The sequence below is a fragment of the Eumetopias jubatus genome, unplaced genomic scaffold (assembly GCF_037043125.1).
Source record: "Eumetopias jubatus isolate StellerSeaLion01/CBP00866 unplaced genomic scaffold, mEumJub1_p1.0 scaffold_15, whole genome shotgun sequence".
Lineage (NCBI taxonomy): Eukaryota > Metazoa > Chordata > Mammalia > Carnivora > Otariidae > Eumetopias > Eumetopias jubatus.
The window spans coordinates 26,989,962-27,002,497 of NW_028274821.1; the positions used below are offsets into that span (position 1 = coordinate 26,989,962).

Below are 12,536 nucleotides of genomic sequence, written 5' to 3' on the forward strand. Positions count from 1 at the left end.
AAAAAACAAAACCCAACATAAATAAAACAAGCCTCACTTTATCACAAAAGCCATAAAATTACTTCTTCTTATTAATTATTTACAGAAACTTTTCACACTGGTATTGGTCACTTATTTTGAATTGAGTAAGCAAGGCTAGATATAAAGAAGGTATGTAAGGAACATGATCTATTAAACACAAACCTAGTCAAAATTCTTTCTAAATGCAGGCAGGTTGCTAGAGTGACATCATTCTAATCACTATTTCCATGTTGGTGCAGAGGGCCAGGTGGACGTTTCGAAACCTCTGCTTTGCATACATCAGTGTCTTCACTTACAGCCACACAGAACAGATTGCAACAAATTCTTTGGTTAGAAATAAATATCTTGTATCATTACTTTGCAGATATGAACCCGTGAATGGTGACATTCTAGCAATAACTTATTGATAGAAATGAAAAAAAGGAAATTTATTATATTTACAGGTAAAGGACAGAAATGTGGATTACTAATTAAAATCATACTACAGAAGAGTTAATAAGTTTTGTTCTGGAGTGTACACAAACAGATCAATGAAACAAGAAAACTGAGAAATTCTTAAGTAATTATGTTTCAGAAAGCGGTATATAACAAAGGTTGCATTTCTAACCAATGATGTTAAGTATGGATTGTTCAATAACTGGTACTGTGTCAAATAAGTCATTTTGGGAGGGAGGGGAGAGTTAGTTTTCTTTCCCACAACATACCCTTCCTCTCCACCCAATTCCAAATGAATTACAGAATTAAATATAAGAGCATCAAAGTATAAGAAGTAGTGAATATTCATGTAATTTTGGGGTGGGGAAGTTACCTAAGCACACCACCTCCACCTGTGAGAAAGGCTTGCACTAAGGCAAGTCAGTAGAGAAAAGATGAACACCAGCATACAGCTGGGAAAATAAGAAGCGATACATGGAAGAGGATAAAAAAAGCATGAGTGTATATAAGAAACATTTAGTACCAGTGAGTAATCAAAGAAATGCAAATTAAAACAATTTTTGATCACCAAGTTGAAGGAAGATCAGAAGGAGAGAAGTGGGTTGGGATTTTGCTAAATGAATATTCACAGAAATCTTATAATAATTGAAGTATGCAAATAACTTAAACATCCAAAACTTGTGATATGAATGACTGCGTATATAATGGACACAACAGAATACTAGATTTGCATAAAAGGATAATTAATAATATAAAAAGTAGGTTATAAAACCACACAAATAGTATTTTCATAAAAACTAATTAAAGGGGCACCTGGGTGGCTCAGTTGGTTAAGCGTCTGACTCTAGATTTCAGCTTAGGTCTGGATCTCAGGGTGGTGAGTTCAAGCCCTGCCCTGGGCTCCACACTGGGCATGGAGCCTACTTAAAAAACTACTAAAAATTAAAAACAAACAAATGAAAAACCCCATCAATCAAATGTTTGGTGCCTCATTTTCCTCATCTGTAAAATGTGAGCTATTACACCTACCCCCTTGGAGTTATTCTGAAGATTAAATACACTGACACAGGCAAGCAACTGAACAGTAGCTGGCACATAACAAAGAACTCAGTAAATGTTAGCCATTGTTAGTACATTGATGTGAAAAACATGGGAAGACTTTATTTCTCAAACCTAAATAGTAGTTATGCTCTAGAATGAAGTATAAATGGCTTTTATTTTATTCATTTTGCCTGTCTACATTTACTAAAGCAATCATACTAAGTATGCAAATAGAAACTTATGCCCCCCAGAAGCAAACTTTTTGAAGCAGAGCATCTAGACAGTCAATTCACAGTGACAAATGAGTGATATCAGGAAGAAGCAAAGCACTCTCTTTTGGTATTTATACCCTAGAGCTTTGACTGGTCTACAGGCAACAAATCTTTGATATTCTGAACTGCCCAAAGCATTGAGGATAGACTTATCATTCCAGGGACAAAAAGTTTAGATCACTACACCTCGTACTTTACACACAATCCAGATGCGTTAAAGATCTAAACAGAAAAAAAAAAAATAAAGTTTTAAAGCTATTGGAAGAAACTATAGATGGGTATCTTTATGAACTCAGGGAAAAATTTCTTAAAGATGACCCTAAAATCATTGAGCTACATGACCATGAAAACTAACCATGGAAAATCCATCATTGATTATCTCAAAATTTAAAACTTTGGAATGGCAACAGACACAAGTTAAAAGACAAGATATACTGGAGGAAGATATCGGGAATGTATATAATAAAGGAGTATTCAGAAAAAAATGAACACTTACAAATTAAGGAAATGATAATGCAACAGGAACATAGGCAAACGAGGAATAGGGATTTTACAGAACTCCAACTCGTCAACAAACATATAAAATGGGCAAATGATATGAACAGGGAATTCACAGAAGAATAACTCCAACTGGCTAATAAACATATAACAGCATCACCAGAGCCAAGAAAATATACATTAGAACAATACCAAGGTATTTTTCACCCACCAAATTTGCAAAAATAAACACTGCTGGTGGAAGTGGCAATTATTTCAACCAGTAACTTGATAATCTAAGTTGAAAATGCACATATGCTATGACTTGACAGGTTGACCTCTAGATACACAAACTATAGAATGTCTCATACATGCTCAAGGAGATTCAGACAAGAATGTTCACTACAGCCCTGTTTATAAGAGCAAAAAACCAAATGCAATCTAAATGCTCATGTGCTAGTAATGGATAATATATTCTGTATTCATAGATGGAATACTGGGAAGAAAATAAAACTATATATAGCAATATATATACATTTCAAAATCACTTCATTAAATAGATATGAGAAAGGTTGTAAAACATTCTTATTATACAGTGTAATACATCATTCAAATTAAAAAATTCACGGATACATATGTTAAAGGGGACATATGTAAGTTTAAAAAAAGGACTGGAAGAACATCTGAACTCATAATAACAGATGCCTCTGGGGTGTAGGGGACATGAAGGAATGGGTCTTGGATGGTAGTCAAAGGAGACTTCAACCATCTTAATGATCTTTTATTGAGAAAAGATTGAGAAGAAAATGAGAAAAAAATAAGGTCAGTTCTCTAGTAGATGAGTTCTATTTGTATCTATATATTTTTCCCAATATGTTGGGAAACCACTGTTTTCTAAGAACAGTACTAATAGTTTTATTACTACATCCCCTGTATAAAAAAATAAATCTCATCATACCTGAAGAAATTTCATATAAAAATGTGCATGTAAAAAAGCAAACCCGCTAGAAATAAAACATGGATGAATTTTTATGTAATCTGGGGGAAGAACATGAAATTTATAAAACTCTATACGCATGACTTGAAATCACCTAAAAGTTGGCTAGTTGAAACTACTAGAACGACAAACTGTCTATATGGCAAAACAAATCATAAATGAGGCTGAAAGAATAATAAACTGGAGTGGTGGTGGTGAAGGACAGAACACATCTGACAAAGCACGAATGGATTTCTATGTGTAAAGAGCTAAAAACAAAGATGAATACCCTCATTAAAAAATACAAAGATAGAAACATGAAGAAATACAGATGAAAACATGTGAAAAACAGGACACTTCAACGGAGAATACAAGCCGATGGGCAAAAGACTATTCCCATGAAGTAAGGGTCTGGGAAGCAGGCAGTCAGGGACTCTCTGGGGTGGTCAACAATCCCCTGTTGGCATTGCCAGCCTCATTGTCAGAAGGTGCGTACTTTTTAACCTATCATTCTACTGACTAGGAATTTATCCTGAGGAAATAACTAGGCAAATATGCCTCGTAGTAGTTGACATAAACAGTCTTCAAACGTGGGTACATGTATTCCTGAGCCAACTGAACAGGATGAGCGGACAGGGAGCTTTAGGGGACTTGACTGCGGTGCCTCATGTCTACCTGGATTCTTTCTGAGAATGCCTCTGTGGCCAAGGTTTTGCGCTGGTTCCCAGGAGGCACACCAGTCTTCCTTTCACAGTCCTCCTCCTATTTTATAAAAGACAGGCATGTTTCCTACTCATCCAAATCTTAATGTGGTACATGGCTCTGGGAAAAAACCTGAGGAGGCAGGAAGGCAAACGACATGCTGGTATCTAATAAAAATTCCAAATTTTTAGCTTTCGTAAAATTACACTGATAGCTGATGTTCATCACAAATAATTCCTGATGATTCATTACTATGTGATTTTTGGTCTTTTTGTTTAAAAAGGAGTGGCAAAAACTGAGTGACACTGTTGTAATACATCTTCCATTTCCAAAGAAAGCATATCTATTATTTTTAATATGCTATCATAAAGACTACTAGGGTTTCTTGATGTTTACCCACTATAAAAACAAAAAAGATTTGGAATAGAAATTTTAAGGAACACTGTTTCATTCCTGTAGTATTGATCCAAAAATACATGACTGCATGGGGAAAATCCCATCTATTTCATTAAATGGCAGTCATTTTCAGGATGTAAGCATAAAAAGAAAAATCTCTTTCACTAATTTTTAATGAAAAATTGTTACATGTGTTTTGATTTATATATTCTAATGCAAAAACCCAATTTAAAAGAAATTTGTACATTTTGATAAAAAGCTTAAAAAATCCGATTTATGTATTTTTGTTGTAGATAAGGAGGATAGGCTGATCAATAAAATACTTGAATTTGAATCTTTTTTTTTAAATAGATTTTATTTTTAAGTAATCTCTGTACCCAAAGTGGGGCTCGAACTTACAACCCTGAGATCAAGAGTCACATGCTCTACCCACTAAGCCAGCCAGGTGCCCCTAAAATGCTTGAAATATATATGATAAAAATACACCAACTTAAGATGGAAGTAAAACAAGAATTCAAGGAGGAAAATAAAATGATGTAAAATTTCTGCCTATTACGGAGCTGTAAATGAATGGTAGTGTGTATGAAAAAGCAGTGAGGTATTAATTTCATTTGATACGTTTAAGGCTAGTTGGTAAGTTTTATTTTGAAATGTCAACATTTATTTAAAAAAACCTCAGGGATTATATGCTTTGCAATTTCGATGAAAAATTTAGATATCAACTTAAAAATATATGAGATATATGGGCTTTCTACATTTTGAGGGAAGAATATGAGAGCAAAAAAGTTTGGGAGGATAACTGATATACCAAATATTTGAAAGTAGCTAGTCCATTAATAAGGAATGATTAAATAAATAATGGTATGTTCATATACCGGAATATCAAGAAGGGTATCAAAAAGAATGATCTGTACTCAATGATAACAAGGTCTCCCCATATTGTTTACAAAGGTATTTCTGTTAGTTTATTTTACTAAAGATTTTAAGTAATCTCTACACCCAACACAGGGCTTGAACTCACAACCCTGAGATCAAGAGTTGCATGCTCTACCGACTGAGCCAAACAGGCACCCCATTGCTGTTATTTTAAATTTACTATCATAAAGATCACTTTTTTTTTAAATTAGTTAGGCTTTTAAATTCTGGTCAAGGAAAAAAAAATTGTAATAGTATATATACATCATCATGAGGGAGTAAAGATACCATCAATCTCTTACAACATCTCCAGTTTTTAGGATTTCAAACTGTGAGATTAAAATGGAATAAATGAAGAGACAGACGTAGTTTTTTTTGAAATATAACCTTTTTTGCAAGAAGGGGGAGGCATAAGGAATAGAGAAATGTTAGTTTTTTTGAGAGTCTCATTCTGAATAAATTATGTAAACCAGAGTAATTCATTGATGCATGAAAACCAGTGGACTATGGTTCTACAACCTCCACATACTCCTCTTTTGTTACAAATTTCCATGATAACATTCGTCCTATTAGAAGAAGGAGGTTAACAGTGAGGCAGGAGACTGTTTACACCAGTAACAAGGCAGTGGTAACTTGCTGAGGAATACTATGTGCCAGATGCTGTGAAAAGGGCTTTATGTAAGGGAAATTAATCCTTACAACTGTCCTGAGGTGTCAGCCCCAATTTATTGATAAGGAAACTGAGGCACAGAGAGGTTTGGTAACTTGACAGAGGCTGAAAAGCCAGCAGACGGTTGGGCTGTATTTCAAAACTCAAGTACGTCTGATTTGAAAGCTCTTATTCTTGACCCTCCTCCCACTCAGTCTTTATTCTTTCAAAATGAATATACCTCTAATCAGTAAAACCCACTGAACATCGAAGGCACTGTGTCAGCTGTGTATGAGGGGGAAGGGAGTCACAATGAAGAACAAGGAAATTCATGGAATCTTCTATTCACTACTCTCTCATTTGGGAGTTAGGGACTATATGTAGCCCAGTAGAAAGGAATGGAGCAGGAGGGATCAGGAAAGAGAACTTGGCTTATTATGGGCTGGGTGCTTTAATCTCAGGATCTGATGAGATAAATGGGGCTGTAGCCCTTCTCTACATGAGACATCCGGAGCTCAGAGAAAGCAGGTCTCTTGCCTGAGGTCAATATGGCTAATGGGAGAGAATAGGGGCTGTCCTACCGACATGTGTGTCACATATTTAGTACTGTGGAAAAGAAGAGCTCTCAGGAAATTTAATACTATCTACAGTTGAGACATATTTCAGATTTATAATATAGACAATTTGGGTAAATTTATTGTGGATAAATCTGACAAGTCTTAACGGTTGTTGATTGAGGAGTTTAATTAAGATAGATTTTAGCCACTCATAAATGTTTTCTTTTTTTCCTGGTATAAAGTAGGTATGTTTGTTGTAATAATTTTTCTTCTGTAGTAAATTAAAGCTTTAAGTTTTACAGTTGCTGAAAATATTTATAAATATGTAAGTCTTTGACACAGAAGGCAATTACAGAAATCCTTATTGTCAGTTGGTAATGCCATTTCCAGGTATATGTCCAGATGTCCAACATCTGTATTCTTCCCCCACTTACAAAAAAATTTAGAAAATTGTAATAGATTTCTACTTTCAAGATGTGTAAAGCCTTTAGCAGGAGCCACGCTGACGGACACCGTGCAGGAGTATCCATGTAGCACCGCCCCTACAAACCTCTGCTCTGCTGCTACGTGCAGGTGCTGTTCTAAGCGCTTTTACATGGATTTCTCAACATCCCTACAAGCCAGGTTATTATTATCCCCTTGTAACAGATGAGGAAACTGAGTCAAGTGGCGTGTAAGCAGGTTTTTCAAGATTACAAAGCTAGAAATCATATCCTGCAATCTGACGGCAGAGGCCATGTTCTTCCACATCCTACCCTTGGCAAAAGGAACATCTCGACTAAGCAAGGATCGGTCTTTTTCCTCTGTGTAATGTTCTGGAAATATCTCTTCAAGGCTGAAGCTTACAACAACACTCTTTTGGCTTGTCTACATATGGTACAATTCCGTGACCCTCAAACTCTCAGAGGATCTACGGGAAGCAACCGCACACACTGCGGAGGAGTCTGTTCCCTGTACTTGGCTTTCAGAGGCAGCCTGTCAGCCTCTTCCTCTGTCTTTCATGGTCGCTCTCGCTGTCAATCAAATCGTTTCATAATAGGGCCCCAGTCCCATTTCACTTCTGTTGGATTTGGGGGGTTTTCCCACTAGAACTTTTCTTGTTTTTTTACATCCGTCCATGCATTCTACTGAGAACAATGACAACATCTTCCCAGCAAACAGCTGCTCCTGCATTTTCTCATAGAGCCTCCTGCATCTTTACCTTTATGTCCACCATTCCCTTTTTAGGTAAGTGTGGTACTTCTCTGAAGATTTCTGGTTCTTTCTCTTTGAATCATCTGACCTCACTTTATACCAACCTAATGCCCATGCCTCTTAAATTGTAATTCTTCAGAGATCTGATGCCACTTTAAATGTTTTCTCCAATCATTAAAAAAAAAAAAAATCCCTGAAATTCACATAGCATAAAAATAAATGCCTATTCCTAGATTATTGTATATACTTGAGATACCTCATCTCCATACTGACAGAAACGGAAGTAGCTTTTAAATAAGTTAACAATTCCATTTATTTTTCTCTTGTTAACAACATTCAGAGTAGAGACAACCAAACATTCCTTGCTGGGAGCTTTCGGAGCTTTCCCAGGGTGAGATCACTGCACCCTGGCTTATCTCAGACCAAAGCAGGGAAGCGCTCTCTCTACTTCGGGACCTACAAGGCTCCAAGGGTTGGGAGTGCTATTTCTCAGTAACTGATAGCAGAGACAGCTTTGTCTCTTCACATTCTAACCAACACAGCATCTCTCCAAGCTAAAAACAAACAGTATTTGTACATCAGCAATAACATACAATTTGTAAAAGCTGATCATAAAACATGTGGGTTGTTTTACACTACATAGAAAATTGTCAAGTTTTATCAATGAAGTTTTAAAAAAATTTCAGAAACCTTCCTCAAACTGTACAATCAAGTTAAAAAGACTACACATGCTCCATTTGCTTATAATTTCCCTTAAGCCTAGCTTATTGAATAAGAGAGACAGAGAGAGAGAGACTAAGCAAAGTTACTAAGGGTGTCTGCAGGCCAGAACTCAGAATATTTGTTACCGAGTTTAGAGTTTCATCCCTTCTTACTAAAACTGAAAAAGTTCCTCAGTTACTTTGTTTTTCCTTTTCCCTCTCAAGTTTCCCTCCCCTCTCCTGACTCAAAAGCATTCTCGAAACACCGGAGAAAGGCAGAGCCTCCCAGTTTGGCCTCCCTCTAAGCATCTGTGCACAGGCCTGTGGGCCAGGTGGGGATGGTGTGAGGTTTGGTTGCCCATAGTTCCCCTTCCAGCACTTCTTGCCAGAAACCCCTGCAGTCAGCTTTCTGTCCTCTCCACTCCAGAGGGATGGCTCTTTTCAGAGTCCCTCATGACTTACTTGAGCACTGCCAAATGCAATGCTTACAGTGCAGTCTACACTGCACCAGACTTCTCAGCAGTGATGCCCATGAATGGTCAAGCCCTCTCTGAGGACCCTTGTCCTTAGAGCCAGCTCTTGACTCCAGGAGCCAGCTCTCTTGCCACCCTGTTCCCTCACTGACCATCTTCTGTCTTCTTCATTTATTTTGAGTCTTTAAATGTTCTTCTTTTTTCTTTCTGCATTACTTTGTAGGTGACCCCATTCCTACCCAGGCCTTCAAACACTATCTTTACACTGAAAATACTCAAGTCTCGGTCTTCAGCCTGGACCTCTGCTCTAAACACCTAGCTCGTACATCCCGCTGGCTACCCGGCATCTCTACCCGGACATCTAGCAGTCTCCTAAACAGACATGGTTACAACTGGACTCTCTTTCTTCCTGAAATCTGCTCTTCCTGAGTCTTTCTCAATACAGGAAATCCCACTTCCATTCTTCCAGTTGCTCATCTTGGGTTCATTTTTTGTCCTATGTCATCATCTAACCCAGCGACAACCCACGCTGGTGCCACCTTCCAAATATCCAGAACATGACCAGTCCTCACGAGCCCCTCTGCTCCCACCCGAGTGTAAGCCGGCACCATTTTTCCCCTGAGCTCTCGCAGGAGCCTCCTCATGGGTCTGTCGCCACCCTCACTGCCTCACAGCAGCCATAAGGAACCTTCTGCAACAGAATTCAGATTATACTTCCTTTGCTCCAAACCCTCCAACAGTCGTCCATCTCACAGGCAGAAAGAAATCCAATCCGGCCAGTGCGCAAGGTGCCTCATGATCCACAGCCACCTACCCTGACCTGGCTTCCTAACGGCCCCCTCCCTGCTCCCGCCACGCAGTGATGCCGGGGACAACAGTGGTTTTTAGTTCTGTGGTAACGGTCTAACTCCAACTTCCCCTGACTTGCCCCTTCCTTGATTTGATTCTTTGCATAAATAAATGTTACTCAACAGAATGGCCACCTCCCTACCCAGCATTCCCTTTTCCTGCTTTGTATTCCTCAGCACTTGTTGCCGTAAGAAGTCCGCACCTCTTCTGACAAGAATGTAGAGTGAATGAGAGCAGGGGCTTTGCTGGTTCACTGCTGTATCGCCAGTGTTTAGGCTCATACCCCGCACTTGGGGCTGGCCGGGGGTGGTGGTGGCTTACTAAGTACTTGTTGAAGGAATGAATAAATGGTGTAGCTGAGAGACAGAGAGTGGAGTTCAGGCCAACAATTACTTTCTTTCCTTACTTTGGCACATGGCAAATAGTCTCATGAGGAGAACACACTGCTGACAAGACAGTGGCAATTTCAAAGCAGAAAGAAAAAGTGTGAAAGAGAAACAAATAATTAAAGACCGTGGTTCCTACTCAGGGATGGTATACGAATCACCTTAGAACACTTAAAAGATACGCAGGCCCAAGCCTAACCACTGAAGAACTGGATTTAGGAAGTAAAGGTGGGGGCAGGGCAACTGTATTTTTAAAAGTACCCCGAGTGATTGTAATGTCCAGTCCCTGTTAAAACCACTTACTCAAAGGAAGCATCTCAAAAGGCATGTGGTAAACTATGCAGTAAATAAAATAACACACATTTGTTTTTTTTAAAACCCACATACCTGACTGGGGACTCAAAAATATAGTTGTTTTTTGTTTCTTTTTGTCTTCATGTAAAAGCACTGCCTAAAAAATGAAATAGACTGGTTTACAAAATCGAAAGGAAGAGCATTTGAAAACAGCCTTAAAACGGTAACCATATCCAGGGAGGGCCGAAATTAGGCATGTGGAAGGCAGAACTTTGCAAGTTAATTGAAAAGCAAGACAGAGACTCAGGAATCCTTAAAGCACGCCCTGCCATCTGGAACATAGCAAGCCTCACCACACGCTGCACCGAGGGCAGAGAGAGGAGCCAGGCGGGTTAGCCAGAGGAAGGAGGGCAGGGCTGGGGGCTGCCCAGCACCTCGCTGAGGGCCTGGCGCAGAGGTGCTAGCACTCAGTAAGTGTTCGCTGAACAGAAAGATGACCCAAGGGCTTCCTGCTCAGGTGTGAGCTAGGTTTACCTGAGCAAATGTGCCAGTTGGTCTCAAGGGGCTAGGTGAAGAAGGGGATCCAAATACACAATCTGATTTAGACATACCTGAGAAAAAAATTAGCATTTTGTTCTCACTTTAAAATGAAAGCAGTAGCCCTGTTTTCAATTCCACAGAACAATTTTCTGTGGATAGGACAGAAGCTCCACTCAGTATATTGTGCGGACAAAATAATAACATATTTGAAGAAATGAGAGAGGGCAGCATAATTTTTCCATAGGAAGAAGCAACTGAGTATTTTGAGTTGCTACTGGAGGAAATGCCCCATATTCTAGCCCCACTCCTCCTTTCCTATTTCACTTTTAGGATACAGTGACTACTCGATTTTAATGTGTAAATACTGCGCTCTGAGGAATCCAAGATTCTATTGCTTTTCTTTAGGTTTGATAATACCCAGCCTCCCACCCCAGGATACCCCTGGCTCTCCTTGATTTGCTGTTGCCCCTGCAGCCTTCCAGAAGCACTGCTTTGTTTTGACAGCTTCACTAGTAGACAACTTAAACCTTAAACTAGTAGACAACTTAAAGAGCTAGGAGGAAGAAATCCAGAAAGCTGGGGGAATGCTGGGGCCTCCCTTCACTGCTGTGCTGTACCCAAGAGGAACGCGATAACGTGCTTCGTGCTACTAGTAAACAGACTGCCAGTTCTTCAGAAGGGTCTACAAAAATAACTTTGGTAGAACTTCATTATATCTGATCTATACTATTTCCAGTTTCCTCATCTGTCAGCTGGGATTACCAATACCACCATCTCATGGGGCTGGGGAGAAAATTAGATGAGACTGCCCACGTAAAGTACTTAAAATAGTGCCTGACTCATAGTAAGCACTCCATGAATGTTAGCTCTGGCTATTATTTTAATTTCTCTTAAATATATATTCTTCTTATAATCATAAAAGATCTGGTCTGTGTCCCATGTCAGGGTAAAAAAAGTTTGAATTTACATTTGTTGGAGTTCCTTAGAAGTAGGGCAAGCTGTGTCTTCCATAAACACTGAAGTCCTATTTTAAAACCAATAATTAAATAATTTAAAAATATACTTCATTCCATATAAAGCTCCTTTTTTAAAAAAAATAAGAATAAGTGCTCTAAAAATTTTGTCTTTAAAAAAAGAGACACTATATTGCTGCTATGATATAATAAAATGGAAGAGAGGTACTAGTGTTCCAGGAACGATGAACAGTAGAGAATTTTAAGGGAATTGTCATCAGTGCTGACTCTGTTACACCATCCATACACATACACAATTGAGGACAGGAACGGGAGAGGTTACTACTTTAATCTAAAAAATGACTTCGCCAGGTTTCTTTCCTATGCCAATCAAATTCCATCCACTCTCACAGGTTTGTTCTGAGAAACAAAGTGAGAATATATAAACTTCTTTGTAAATCCTAACTTCTCATACACAGAGAAGGTACCTTCACGCTTAACAGTCTGTTAAAAAGGTGCTCACAGTGGACACTTCACCCATTTAATAGAAAGGGTCAATGCAGATCCAACAACTCAAAGGGATGGGACGTATGGATGATATTCAACTATGGACTGATAATGTATTTTTTGTCATCGTAAGAATAATCACACTTGCTGCAGGAAACTATTACTGTACTATTATATACTCCATAATTCTCTTCTGCA

At 38.6% G+C, this 12,536-nt stretch overlaps 1 protein-coding gene and 1 long non-coding RNA gene across 9 annotated transcripts in view; one reads left to right on the top strand and one right to left on the bottom strand.

Moving 5' to 3' along the window:
• Positions 1–12,536, top strand: part of LOC114223325 (uncharacterized) — a 95,736-nt gene that overhangs the window by 5,010 nt on the left and 78,190 nt on the right. The gene's annotated exons all lie outside the window — the stretch shown is intronic.
• Positions 1–12,536, bottom strand: part of TUT7 (terminal uridylyl transferase 7) — a 65,739-nt gene that overhangs the window by 1,068 nt on the left and 52,135 nt on the right. For 5 of the 8 annotated variants that reach the window (XM_028122219.2, XM_028122221.2, XM_028122220.2 and 2 more), the window contains 2 exons: positions 10,873–10,949; positions 10,432–10,495 (listed from right to left, as the gene is read on the bottom strand). The exons of 1 other annotated variant lie outside the window; for it this stretch is intronic. In XM_028122219.2, the coding sequence (XP_027978020.1) occupies positions 10,432–10,495; positions 10,873–10,949 (141 nt within the window). Of the gene's footprint in view, positions 1–22; positions 9,282–10,431; positions 10,496–10,872; positions 10,950–12,536 lie in introns of those variants that run through there. 2 more of the 8 variants (XM_088019073.1, XM_028122223.2) reach the window with 2 other exon arrangements.